The 15,150-nt window shown below is 38.6% G+C and overlaps 1 protein-coding gene across 1 annotated transcript; it reads right to left on the reverse strand.

Moving 5' to 3' along the window:
• Window positions 1-955: 955 nt before the first annotated feature.
• LOC121312847 (putative transferase CAF17 homolog, mitochondrial) lies at window positions 956-7,536 on the reverse strand. Its single transcript, XM_041244688.1, has 3 exons — window positions 7,043-7,536; window positions 5,405-5,760; window positions 956-3,018 (listed from the first exon to the last, which is right to left on the reverse strand). The coding sequence occupies exons 1-3, from the start codon at window positions 7,426-7,428 to the stop codon at window positions 2,633-2,635; spliced, it is 1,128 nt and encodes a 375-aa protein (XP_041100622.1). The 5' UTR covers window positions 7,429-7,536; the 3' UTR covers window positions 956-2,632.
• Window positions 7,537-15,150: the final 7,614 nt, after the last annotated feature.

Consider the following 15,150-nt stretch of genomic DNA (forward strand, 5'->3'; position numbering starts at 1 on the left):
AAAAAGAAAAAAAAAAAAAAAAAAAAAAAAAAAAAAAAAAAAATAAAAAAAAAAAAAAAAAAAAAAAAAAAATAAAAAAAAAAAGAAAAAAAAAAAAAAAAAAAAAAATAAAAAACCAGCACACATAAAAAAAAAAAAAACACAAAAAAAAAAAAAAAAAAATAAAAAAAAAAAAAAAAAAAACAGAAAAAAGAAAAAAAAAAAAAAAAAAAAAAAAAAAAAAAAAAAAAAAAAAAAAAAAAATAAAAAAAAAAAATAAATAAAAAATAAAAAAAAAAAAAAAAAAAAATAAACCTGTTTGACCATAGGATTGTGTTTAGAAGTACTTTCTGTGGGGGCTCCTGAGTGGCACATCCAGCAAAGGCACTCCATGTGGATGTGCCCTATAGCCTGGGGATCGCAGGTTTGAGTCCAGGCTATGTCACAGCCAACCATGACCAGGAGTTCCTAGGGGGCAGCGCACAATTGGCAGGTAGGGAGGGCTCAGGTCGGCAGGGGAATCCATGGCTCACTGTGCATCAGCAACCCCTGTGGCCGATAGGGCACCTGTGGTTCTGCAGTGGAGCAGCCAGATCTGTGTTGTCCTCCGGCACTATAGGTTCCCCGTTCCCCAAGTCAGCAGGGGGGGTTGTGAGCAGTGAGCCAAGGATATGGATAATAATTGGGTACACCAAATTGGGGAGAAAAACCAGGGTAAAAAATTGGAGATGACATTTAAAAAAAAAAAAAGTGCTTTCTGGGAAAAAAGGCCAGTTTTTGTCATGGAAATTAATTTTTCATCTAAATTTCAAGGGCAAAATCCATTCTGCAAATGATTTTAAATTATTCCATCTGTGTAAATTTTCACTTGGGAGACAAACAAGCTTGATGAATCATTTATTTATTTTAAATCAAACAAAACAAAAATACACAAGCTAAAGAAAAATGTAAAGAAATAAAATAAAAATACCTTGTTTTTTAGGAGTCAGAACTGTAACTTACTGTTAAGCAGGCTGTCTGTACTGTAAACAATGAATGGCTAAATTCACACAATCAGTACTTTTCAAGAGCAGACACTGACAACTGCCATATCATTAGTCATGTTTCAAGACAAGTCAAGATGCCACAAAAGCTAATTTTAGAAGACAGGTACCTCAAATTAGGAAGTGCTTGAGGAAAATCAGTATAACCAAATGGAAACCCCAGCAGAAAGGTATCGGCCTTTGGTTTGGCCTGTACCTCTGAAGGATGTTAATTATGTATGAATGCTGCACAAGGCTTCAGCATGCTTATTTTGCAGCTGCAGAATAGGCTATTGTTAATTATCGTAACTTTGGCACCTAAACAATGAGTGTATGTATGTATGCCACAATGTATAGTTTTACATGTACCTTCGCGAACAGATTAGAACCCATTGTTCTCACAAATTGGAGCCTGTATTTACTTCAGTGGGATTTAAGAACAAACCACAGCTTCTTACTTACCCCAACTGCTTTGGAGCTCATACAGCCCCAAAAGGATAAAATAAATAAATGCAAAACACATAATTCATGCAATATTTTTTTGGAAAGTTTAGGTTATATTTTGTATAGCCAAAAGCAGTTCACCACTAATTCCAAAGCATGACAAATAACCTTGCTTGGTACCTCTTTTGAATTAGCTAATGCAATGGGTTTAGACTGTTCTTCCAAAATGTTACCAAGTAAATGCTCCCCGTAACTTCTTTTACTACAATGACTAAATGAATTCCATGCAGGAGGTTTAATGCTTTTGTGTTTCAATAAAGACCAATACCAAACGTGAATAGGTTAAATTGCAAATCCACAGCTTCAAAATTCAGAATCAAGCGTTTTTAAAATGTGAACCTAACCAGCCCATTTTCACAAACACACAAATGAAACAGGACATAAAAAAAAAACTTGCATAAGCACTTTAATAAATGTTATAGTGCTTTGTAAAGCATTAATATATTATTTATCTGAAAAAAGGTACTGTATATCACAGGAGTAACATGGTAAAGATTAGCTCTTTTTTTTAAAAACAATCATATTTCACTGCAAATCAAGTTACACACTGAATATTTATAACAGAAATGATGGCAAACACAAACAACTCAGGGTATAGCATCGTGGTTTTGTGGTACATGCTAATACTGGTAGATACTTTAGCAATACATTCCCTCAGTGTTTCCTACCAACTCTGCAATCCTAAAAAACAATGATCAGTAACTAAATTTCCCAGCTTACCTTGCACCCCAAGTTAGGTGCAATGGTAGAGCAACATCTTTGAATATGTCTGTTTTCTGCAAGATCACAGAACAAACACATTTAAGGTTGTTGGCACTTTGCCAAGCTAAGAATTTAATAACTGGACCCTGACAACCGAATGCCTAATTTGACAAAAGCACTCAAAACTGGAACATATAAAAACAGAATAAATATACATACCATGAGCTATAGTTTCTATCGGTAATCAATTTTGCAACTTTTAAACATATTTCAATATAGAGGGGCTGGATATGCATTTTGTGAGGTTTCTCTTGAATTTATCTTGAATTTCTCTTTTGCCAATTGTTTTCTATAGCAATGTGTGTGTGTGTGTGTGTGTGTGTGTGTGTGGACCCATGTTAAATATTAAGGTTTTTGTCATGTCACTACTGTTTATCATATTTTGGCCACCAGTCGGGCAATGAAGCCTTCAGTTGCAGAAGAGTGTTGTCTGATGTTTGAACAAAAAGGGGCTCGTTGGCTTGAGCTAATCTGATGAGTGCCAGGCCCTGGACCCCGAGGCTGGTACGGAGTTTCCCGGCGGACTTCCCGCCTCCAGTGAGGATGGCAGCCCCCTCAGGGGCAGTGACAGGCTCCGTCAGCCGTACAGGCATAAGGCGCTTCCGGATCACGCCAGTGTGGTGAGTTCTGGCAGTCAGTTCCTGCCCGATGTAGCAGCCCTTGACAAAGCTGATACCATTCATGTAGACCAGGTTGGACTCCAGAGGCAGTGCTCCCCCAGGAGGAAGGTCCTTTACACCTTCAGGCAGCCCTGAAGGAACAAACCAAGAGGAGATGAATAAGCAGCTGAGAAGTACTATTCGCAGCCCTACATTACCACTGTGTGCTAACAAACTCAAAGCCTATCATTTTATGCATCATTTATGTATACAAAAATAAAAAAATAAAATAAAAAAATTTGTTCCTATGATATAGCCTTTATAAGAGGTTGTGTGGCTCGTTGCTAAAGAAGCAGGCTTGTAACCAGGAGGTCCCCAGTTCAAATCCCAGCTCAGCCACTGACTCATTGTGTGACCCTGAGCAGGTCACTTAATCTCTTTGTGCTCAGTCTTTCGGGTGAGACATTGTGTAGGTGACTCTGCAACTGATTCATAGTTCACACACCCTAGTCTCCTATCTTGTAAAGCGCTTTATGATGGTGGTCCACTATGAAAGGCGCTATATAAAAACAAAGATTATTATTATTCAATAGCTCAGACAATGACATGTCTGTTCTGTGAAATTGCACATGAAATAGCTTCATGCCTTTGCAACGTTTCCTCAAAGCCAGGTCCCCAACCAATAGCCCTTCTTAAGCCAAACCAATTAGGGTTATGGAGCTTTTAAAAAGTACCAAGCAACAAAACAAGCAACAGTTATAAAGATAACTATGTGTGTCGTGTCATTTTATGCAGGGGTAACATGAACTTGTGTAGTTATTTTGGGACTTTTTAATTAAGCATTAATGAAACTTACCCACCCCCACACCCTTTTTTTGGCTTTAAAACCATGTTTCACAAAATATCTGAACGCAATTTAAAATAGAATGTCTTAAAAAAATCATGCAACTAAGTCAGAGAGTCTTAAAGGATCCCAGCGATTCAGCATGACTTGGTAACCCATTCCAAACCCTCGCCACTCTCTGTGTGAAAAAGTAGCTTCTACCCTACGTCCCAAATCTCCACTTAGCTGGAAATTAAATTACTGTTTCTTAGCATTTCAAGGTTTTTTTTTCATGACAGGAGTTCACGCGGTGAGTAGCAGTCAAGCAGATGTGTTGAAGTTTTGGTTTTGAGTAAAATTATTTATGCTAATGAGTAAACAGTTTCCCTGTATTTAACTGTGTTTTTTTTTTTTTTTTTTTTTAAGAAATATTTCAAATGTTCCTTTGGCCAATTTGTTTTAATAATTATTGTTGCTGCAATTTTTTAGTAAGACATATTGGCAATTTTTGTTTCTGGTTACTGCGGTAGAAAAGGTTTAAATATATTTTAAACTGCTGATGTTAACATTCTTGACCATTTTTTAACTGGATGCTGTACTAATATAACAGAAACCATTAGTGTATGTACTGTATTATAGCTAACCTTGTTTAACATGGCCACCAGAAAATTAGGATAATAATTATAATTACTTCAAGTGTAAATAACCACACATGGTAACTCCCCAAATGATTGGTATGTTTGCTGTACCATAATATAAAATAAACTTGATTATAAGGTTTGTACTTTTAGCAGCATTAGCAATGAAAAGTATGTGTTTGCAAATGTACGTGAATTATTAAAATGATTAAATCCCACAATATGTAAATTATCATATTGATTTAATATCGATATTGGTGCCCATCACTCAATTAAAATAAATGTGAACTAATGTTGTAATGTCAGAACACAGCAGCAGGTGGCAGCAAAGTACAGAGAAGCACTAACAAAGTGGCAAGCGAATGCTTAAAATGTAATACAATATCACCTGTATTGTATCTAAACTGTGCCTTGTGGTGAAACAATATATGCCTTCCCTTCCTGGGGCTATACTTAGGAAGAAAGGTACAGTACCCAGCACAGCGACTGAGAGAGTGTTTACTAAGTAGTCTGAAAACTGAATAAAACATTTTTGAAAAAGATCAAATTAGAGAAGGGCTACAGTATATTTTCAAAGTTTACCAGTCTTAGCATGTTAGTATTAGAAAATGAGAAACACACAGGTTTTGAGTGCTTTACAGATCTTCTATCACAAGAGCAAACCTTATAAGTCATTTGGTTATTCAAAAGAGTTAAAATTATAACTTTTCTCTTTTCAGGAGGAAGAACAGAGTGCACAAATTGGAAATATTACCCAAGGTATTTAAATATAGACCTACTTGTGCCCTGCCAAGAAATACCAGGCCACCTTTATCTACATAAAATAGAATGTCATCAGACAAAACCTGAACAAATCAAGAAGCAGTATTGTAACAGTGATCGTGAGATTTATGGGAACCCTTCTGCAGATATAACTTTTCGTTTGATGCCAGAACAAAAGCAAACACACGCCTGCGATACCCTCAGGAGCTGAATAAAACACACAAGTTTCATGATCACTGGATGCATGGTTCTGAAGACAACCAGGGTAATGGAAACACAAGAACCTTGTTTCTTCAGGAAGCTCCCCGCACTTACCTATTTTATACCTGTGCTTATGATACTCTTCAACATCCCCAAGTTGGCTTGCTGGCAGGATCTCCAGTGGGTTGACTTGCTTGTTCACAATGAGTCTCCACCCCATCGCTGCAGCACGAGGGTCAGGCTCCCACACCAGTATCTGGGCAGAGCCCGACACTTGCGGGACGGCAGTTTTGCTCTCCCCCAGCTGCCCTGAAGGCAGGACGGCCCACAGAGACAGGTCTGTGCAGGGCTCGATGATCACCTTCCGACGGATCTTATAGACTTTTAAATGTTTCTGAATAGAGTCCGATACTGTACCGTCACACTCCAGCAACAGGCTGCTCGACTCTTCCCCCTGCTTTCCCTCCAAACTTCACCAACGTTAAAGGGAAAAAAAATAATAATTTCATTTTCCAAATTAAAAAACAAACAAACAATAAATGTCAATCTGTGTATTTAATATATTTTGAGTCGTTTGTCCTTTAACAATTATAAATGATGAAACTACTCAATTAACAAAAACATTTCAAAACATCTTAATCTACACTTCTTTCTAATGAAGTAATCCAGAATGTAGCTGGTGCTTCCCTGAAACAGTCTATGGAGAACAACATGAAAACAACTAAATGAGTACTGGAATACAAAAAAATACCTGCACAATGCAGTGGCGCAGTCACATTTGATTATATCGATTATTGATTATGTTTCCTGCATCATTGCATGATCCACACTGTGTACGCGTCTAATCACATGAGACGTGATCAAATTCAAATTCAGAAACAGCTTTATTGGCTGTACACGTCATTGCACTTGATCAAGTAACGTATTACATTTAGTCAGTTTGCCCCTAAATGATTTTTATAAGCAGATTGCTTGATTCTTACAAGCTGAGTATTTTACATTGGGTAGTATAGGAATGATTTTGTCCCAGTGGTTTTGATCATAATATGCAGTTGATTCTTATAAACAGAGTGCTCTATGTGTGTGTGTGTGTGTAATATATATATATATTATATATATACACACATACACACACACACACACACACACACACACACACACGCGCACGAAATTAATAAGATTTTGCCATATTTTACAACATTTGGCATAAACATGAGGACAGCACTGGCTTTATGAGTTTATCCAACAACCCAAAAGGGAGTATCCCAGATAAGTCAGACCTCTGGCTGGTGCAGCATATCTCTCTAATACAGAAAGAGCAGTTGGTTTTACTTCAGTTATCACAGTATGCACAGTAACATTGGGGTTTCAGAAACAGAAATACAGGATATGCACCTTTCTCACTTGAAATAACATTTTAAAAAGATATACATTCTTCCAATAATGGATCATCAATAGGAACTACAACTACAACTGATGCGTTTTTATTTTTTGGTCATAACAGAATTTTGTACAGAATGTACAATGTACTAATGTCCTTAGTACAAATCTAATTGTGCATAAACTTTAGGGTGTATTGTAGCGTGTTTCTTGCATAAAGTAATCATTAACGAAAATATAAAACGGACTGTTCTGCACGATGCTGAAGTTGGCTTCCTATTCACCAGCTTCGTATTAGCATTCCAGCTTCTTCGCATACATCAAATGTAATTACTCAATTAACTTTAGAAAATGTAATGCGTGCACTCTTACCTGTACAAAATAATGTCAAATAAAGTTCTCCCTTGAATGTTCAGCATATGGGTGTACAGTGCTTTTCTGCCCTCTTCCCCCGTCAAGCTCTCCACGTCGTTAGTGATTAGACCTTGCAGAAATGCTCTCGCGTCCTTGCCCTGAAGTTTCAAGAGAGTCCTATGAGGAGTCAGGCTGTGACACGTATACAGCCCCAAACATTTATCCCCGTCCACCTGACTGAAACTCCGCTTTGAGTTTGTGGTGCTCTGGCAGAACCCAGAAACATTGAATGTAACGACCTGGTGATGCTGTCTCGGTCGCCGACAGCACTTCAAATTGGACCAGATGAAAGTCTTATAAACTGCAGCTCCGGAGTTGCCACGGGCCAAGCATGAATTAAACATCGTCCCGTTTCTATGCCTTAAAATACACTAGAAATAGTATATAAAATGAAATATTCGAAGTCAAAAGCTCAAATTGATGCCATTTTGTATCCCGAAATTCCCCGCTGTTCTGCACTTTTAAAAGACAAGGAGCAATAAATCGAGCTTTAAAATGAGCGACTTCTGCTTTACATGTTGTTGAAGCATCTGCTAACCTCCTGCAATAGTGCCACCGAGTGGCAGAAAATGATATTGTTGTTTGTTTCAGACAGCCGTATCAGTAGATACTAATACTAGGACAGGCACAAGAAGTTTTAAGTAGAGAGTGAACAAATTTACTATATAGAGAAATTTACTATATAGAGTTTATTGTGAATTGTAAACTGATTTCTTATAAGTTAATCCTATGTAAAGGTTTAATAACCGTTACCTCTCATTATCATGGGAACATTTTCTCACAAGCCCCTTTTGTTTTTTGCTGTAAATATTTCTGTTCATAATGATATTTAACTTGATATTTTCTGAACCCTAGACAAATGTTAATACATTACTAAGCAGATGCAGATCTTGATCTCAGTCATTAACCTGCATTTGTCTGTTTAATTTAGGGTTAATCATACTTTATTTTCCAATCGCTGTGCTTGTTCTATAAACAGAATATTTGTCTTGGGGGCTCATCGTTTATTCAGCCATCTTAATGTGTGTAAAAACTACAATCATCTACATTTATAGTGTATCCTCTAGCTCTAGGACATAGTTTGTTTATATACAGTAACAGGTCAATTTATGACTCGCAATGTAAATTATGTGCTGATAATTAAAGATGTCATCGAGCTGGTGCCTGTTGTCTGAGCCCTGTGGTGACAGAACTGGAATTGAGGTGTCAGAGAGTATCAGTGTGCCCTGGAGAGAATGGGACACACAGTATTGTATTCTCCACAGTTACAGACAATGTGATGATTTCCTCTAGCGCTCAAGAAAGACAGCTTAATTACATTTTCTTTGAGTGTCACCAATTTTAACAAAGTAAGAAGGATTTTGAGACATTTAATCAGTCATATTGGCTAGCATAAAAGTAATTTCCACTAGTACACAGCCAATGTAGTATTGAGGCTATTTGTTAAGGGAATATAGATCCACAGATAATGATGTGAACCTCCACATTACAAAAGCAGCTATACAAAAAAATATGTAACTCAATTAATTCAATGTCTTTAATAAAAAACATTCTCAGCCCAAAGAACATAGAGGTATTGGTTAAACAAATTCAGCACATTATTAATGTGAATGTCCTTTATGTATAGTATAATATTTCCATTGCTACAATACTTTAACCAGTCATGCTGTATAACTCTTTTGACTTGATTATACCAGCATATGATGTGTCTACAATGACAGTATTACAATACTGTCATTGTAGACACATCACATGCTGGGATTACAACCAATATCAAAAATGATTAATAGGCATTCATGCAGGTCGTATTTCAAAATGAACAGTCCAGAACTTCATATGCAAAGTTATCTTGAAAATTGGACTCTAATCAGGTGATCCTTAGCATATGTTTAAAATTCATTTTTATCACCTTATTATATGTTTTATTGAAATTTATTATCGATTATTGGGTACTGTAGCTGGCTGAACAATGCACTCCAGCTGTGTTATTGATCTTAAGATGATTTAGTTGGGTTTTTATTAATTGTGCCTGCTAGTTTAAATTAAACAGATTTCTATAAAAGCTTTAGGCATGTATAAGTGAGCACAAAGAATGGATTTGCATTTCATAGCTTATAACACATTGTTACAAAGCTAGAAAACAGACTTGAAAACTGTCAGTCAGTAAAATGCAAGTAAAAAAACAAAAACAGTTTCCAAGTTGAACTTCCTGATTTTTTGAGGGGTTAAGGTGTTCAAAAACCCCACAATACAATTCACAGTGCATCTCCCACAGCAATGTGTTACTGCACTATTTTGATAGTGAGACCGGGTTGTGTAAGTGGGGAGATATTGTTATACATTTAATTTGCCTGCTGGCATTGTCAAGTAAATAATATCATGTGTTTCACTTCATGTGAAGCAACTGTGGTTTTAATTGTACACTTTTACTCTAAAAGAGATAGTATAAATTACAAAAAGAAAAATAGGCTGCAATAAATTAACTTCAAACTTGAAGCAATGCCACAGTTTTTAAATTGTTTTCTTTAAACCATATATTTCATCCCCCTCAAAACCAGTGGAATTTGGGTCCTTACAATACAGGCTGACTCATATTGTGCTACTTTAGTTATAGCTACAGGGAAATGTTGGACCCTGTCATATCGGGCAGGAGAGTGAAAATAATTCAACAGACAGTGCTCAGACTCTTATCTGCTGTCTGAAATATGACACCAACATCAATGTCATGCAAGGACACTCTGATTAACACAGATTAGTGTCGGGTTTTGACACAGCTCGGGGTCTACTGGATATCCAATGTGTCAGAAAATCATGTGGAGCTGGGAAGAATTAAGACAAGAATGGCATTAAACCTAACATACTTGTTTGTATTAAAGCTATAACGTAGCTGGGTTTTTAATTGTAGAAGGCAGATACATCAAAATGCACCAATGTGTTGCCTGCTGTGTTGGGGGTCAAGCCTGGCCAAAAACAATGACAGTTTACGTTTAACTCTTTCCTGCCCTGGGAACACACTGAATAAATACAGTTTTGGGAGGTAAATCCAGTCTGCTGTCTCTTGCAGTAACACATGCTCACTGCAGAGGGGGCTACTGAGAGATAATGCAACCCCACCTCTAAAAACAAAAGTGAAATTAGACAAGCTGAATAGACATTCACACATATCTCAAATGATGCACACCTGCATTTAGAGATAACCTGAAATAAAAACTTTAAACCTTTTTTTAATTGAAGGAGCAGAATACATTTCCTAAAGGCAGCACCAGTTCACAATAACATGTATATGAGCAGTAGGACAAAAATCTCACATATCTATTATTATTATTATTATTATTATTATTATTTATTATTATTATTATTATTATTATTATATATAATAATAATAATATATTTATAATAGATAATCTTTGCCTGGAAATTTTGAATAGAAAAAAGACAATCTTTGCCTGGAAATTTGAATACAAAAAAGACATGCAGACAGCAAAGTTTTGTTCTTTTACAATGACATATTAAAAATAAAATAAAATAAAAATAAAATGCATATTTACATATTATTGTTCATTTTACACCTGATCTACTGTAAAAGTTATTTTGAACAAAAAGTAAAACAAAAAAAATACAAAAAAAAAGCATAAATCTTGAATTTTATACATGAATTATTAAAAAAAAAAAAAACCTTTGCAAAGCCTGAGGGTTACAATGTTATCATCTAGTTCATTCAGGTATTTCCAGTAAAAGAGAAATGCAAGAGCGACCATGTTAACTGGCCAATGGCAGTGGAGCTGCTAATTATGACTGTTATACTAAATACTATTTTCGTCCTTTACTGAAATGTCATACAAAAAACAATTAGCACATTTACAAGCAAAACTGAGACTGAATTGTATAACCAAAGCCAGGTGCTGACCATGATTATCTACAAAGTTGAAAAAGCGTCTGGGCCACAGCTCAAGGTGACTCCACCGTTATGCTGCACAGGGTGCTTTGTTTACATCAAGGAGGAAAGCGTCCGCTCTGCACAGGGTGCTTTGTTTACATCAAGGAGGAAAGCGTCCGCTCTGCAGGATAACTACTACAGAACCCTTCAACTGCAACACGGTGCCTGCGAAGGCACTGCCCAGCCAGGACCGTCACAACAACCCAGAGTGATCCCAACCAGTATTTCACGGGGCACTTGCAAGGGCTGAAGGGTTTTTATTAGGGAGTGTTAGGAGACGGAACAGACAGGACAGGACAGACCCTCACTCTCGGAGGACCGCAGAAGTGTTCTCAGTCGGTGTGGGAGACTGTAAAACACATAGGATAGGCAGGAGTCCCCTCCACTTGGCGATGGGGAAGGAAAGGCTCTCGAGTACGGTTGGAGAACCTGGAAAAGAAAAGGGGGCAGTCAGGTACCTGTCACCAGGAGTCGACCTCGGCTTCTATGGAGAGGTACCGTCAGGGACCTGGGATAAGGGAAATGTTTAGAAGGCCATAGCAAGGTTAGGAATCAAGCCTGGGTAGAGTAAGAGTAGGATTAGGATAGAGCCATGAGGCAAGGCAAAGCTCATGATCTGCGATAGAACAGTTGTGTGTGGGGTCCCCTCTGACTCCGCGGGAGAACCTGAGCTGCATCGGCAGGGGGCGTTGAGTCCAGCCCCGAGGCTGGGGGAGTGAGCCTCACTTCACCTCCAGAGGGAACCTTGTGCAAGGGAATGCAGCATTGAAAGGGAAGCGGAGGAGGAGGAAGAGAAACAAACGCAAGACAAAGACAGGAAGTTGTGCTTGTCAATATATAAATAGAATAGGGAGTGACTGACAGATGGGACAGTGTAGAGGGGAGCCCCATCCCGTTACGCTCTGGCCCAGAGCCTAACTTAGCTTGCATGGCGTGGGGCTATTGGAGATCTGGCTAAGACAGAGAGAGCGCTGAGGCAGAATGGGCGGAGCCACGATGACCCGGAGAGAGAGAGAGAGAGAGGAGAGAGAGAGAGAGAGAGAGAGAGAGAGAGAGAGAGAGAGAGAGAGAGAGAGAGATACAGACAGACAGACAGACAGACAGGCCGACCGACGGATGACCGACCTCTCCAGCGCCTCTGAACTATGCATAAAGGCTGGCATAGAGAGGGTTTCATTGTGTAATCGGTTCCTGGAGCAGGGCATCTCTTTTAGTGAGACCAGCGCTCGCCTTGTGTGGCAAACCTTTATTTTTAGCTTTGTTTTGTTTTCTTTATTAAATCTGACATATTAGACTCCATGCCGACCGATATGTGAGCCGACCTCCGTCCAGCCTGCCGCCTACGGTGCTGGAACTTCTGCAGACTTGGCCGACCGAACATAGAGATGGGTTTCATTCCGTTTTAGAAACCCAAAGGACAACGTTCGTTCCTTAAATCTGACACTCACCTGTGTCTTGGAGTCTTAACAGGTCACGACCCACGCTCGCCTTTTGTGAGGCAAACTTTTATTTTTAGGGTTTTTTTTTTTGTTTTCTTTATTAAATCTGACACTGGGGCTTCCATTGCTGTGTGTTTATTAAATCTACCCAATGCCCTGTGTCTGACTCATTCAGTGAGGACCCACGCAAGAACACTTCCTTCTGTTACACCTATTATACATAACCCAAAACATCATCTGGGATTGGTTGGAACACTGCACTTGAGTTAACTGGGTTTCCAGTGATAACAACTGTGAAGGTATGAGATACTTCTAAACAACCCCGTCTTACCCAGATTAGAAAACTGATGCAAAATATCGATATATATATATATGTTTTAACCAGAGAAGAGCTACAAAACGGAAGGCATGCTTCGGGCGGCAGACAAATACATACATTTTTCAAACCTTTTATAATACCTATGACACTTTTGTAAAAAAATAAATTATAATACTGCTACATTAGCAAAACCAAATTCAGTTCAATACCTAGTCCACATTATACATTGTTTGCACATGTCTCTTACTACTGTAAAATAAGTTTTGTCATTTGTTATTACAGGAGATAGCGAGGAGTGCCATTCTCATCCACTGTCACTGCAGCGGTATTTGAATTACAGGTTAGCAGAAAAATTATCTTGATCCTGGTACTTCTGAACGACATCAACTTGTTTCCTCAAAACAAGTGGGCCGTACTTCCCACACGTATTTCAATTTTAGTATTGTTATTTCCACGACAGCACCAAAACACACTTTTTTTTAAGGTCTAATTCTGATAATGGCTCTTTAAATTAAAAGCATCTTTATAGCTCTTTTGTAATACTGATATATCCATTGTGGGATACCATTTTTAAAGCAGGTAGATGTAAATGAATAATGTTTTTTTATAAATAATGTGCAATATATCATGGGTTGATTAATAGGAAATCAATAAGAATTCAACAGTTTTGTGTCAGCTTATATCTAATTACATTTGAACTATGGATAGATTCTAGAAAATATTGCCAACACGGTTTAATGCATTCAACAACAGCAACAGCAACTCTGTCATCTCAGTCAATGTAATATGTCCCATTTAATGTATTTTTAATCCTTTAAACAAACTGGGGCACAGGTATATAAATGTATGGGATAGACTTTATTTATTTCTGTCAGTCTAAATATCAAGCTAGTTTGGGATTCATACTTATTACATTTCTCTGTCACTGTCAACAAACCACAGAATTGTGTATTATTACATATTTAAAAAATGGGTCTTCTGTATTTCTATATACACAGGATAAAACTTGATCTTTGTAAGTTAAGGCACATGGTAGTTTCATATTTACAAAGGCAGTAATAACAGTTACGTTACTCAAATTGCCAACAACTTGACAGAGAGCTCTGAAACAAAAGTGTTGCATCAAACCGCCACAGTAAATACATGAAAAGCGTTGCATCAAACACCGACCCCACCCCCATGCACACACACACACACACACACACACACACACACACACACACACACAGTAAATACACGAAGTGTTGCATCAAACATCGACCCCACCCCCACGCACGCACAGACACACACACACACACACACACACACACACACACACACACACACACACACAACACACACACACACACACAACACACACACACACACACACACACACACAGTAAATACACGAAGTGTTGCATCAAACATCGACCCCACCCCCACGCACGCACACACACACACACACACACACACACACACACACACAGTCAAATACATGAAGTGTTGCATCAAACATCGACCCCACCCCCACGCACAGACACACACACACACACACACACACACACACACACAGGTGTGTGTGTGTACCATATCCTCAATATGTAACTTCACAACATAGTTTGTGCCCCCACCCCCCGCACACGCACAGACACACACACACACACACACACACACACACACACACACACAGTCAATACTGAATTTATTACAACAAGTGTTGGATAGTTGGGGGTGGCTGGGGTGGGGGTGCCACACACACACACACAACACACACACACAACACACACATTTTATGTAACAACATGAAGTGTTGCATCAAACAATCGCTGGGCCCCCACACACCGCACACACACACACACACACACACACACACACACACACACACACACACACACACACACAGTTTTATGTAAATTCACAAAGTAGTTTGTAGCATCGGTGGGGGGTAATGCAGCACACACACCACACACACACAACAACACACACACAGTAAACACACGAATTGTTGCTTCAAACAACGTAGTGTGGTGGGGGGTGGGACCCAACACCCACACACACACACACACACACACACACAGTAGTGTGAGTCGGTTGGTGGTGCTTCACACGTAGTGTTTGCATCACACATCGACCCCACCCACCCCCACGCACGCACACACACCACACCACACACACACACACACACACAGTAAATACACGAAGTGTTGCATCAAACATCGACCCCACCCCACGCACACACACACACCACACACACACACACACACACACACACAAAGGTTTGTATGTTTGCATCACAACGGTAGTATCCCCACTGGGGTGCACACCACACACACACACACACACACACACACACACACACACACACACACACAGTAGTAAATACATGAAG

The sequence above is a fragment of the Polyodon spathula genome, chromosome 3, assembly GCF_017654505.1.
Source record: "Polyodon spathula isolate WHYD16114869_AA chromosome 3, ASM1765450v1, whole genome shotgun sequence".
Classification (NCBI taxonomy): Eukaryota; Metazoa; Chordata; class Actinopteri; order Acipenseriformes; family Polyodontidae; genus Polyodon; species Polyodon spathula.

Bases quoted from the DNA above. Each gene is read 5' to 3' on its own strand.
- LOC121312847 (XM_041244688.1), bottom strand. From the start codon at position 7,428: ATGTTTAATTCATGCTTGGCCCGTGGCAACTCCGGAGCTGCAGTTTAT. The intron at 5,761-7,042 runs GTAAGAGTGCAC...ACGTTGGTGAAG, and splicing joins TTTGACATTATTTTGTACAG to TTTGGAGGGAAAGCAGGGGG. The intron at 3,019-5,404 runs GTAAGTGCGGGG...TTGTTCCTTCAG, and splicing joins TAAGCACAGGTATAAAATAG to GGCTGCCTGAAGGTGTAAAG.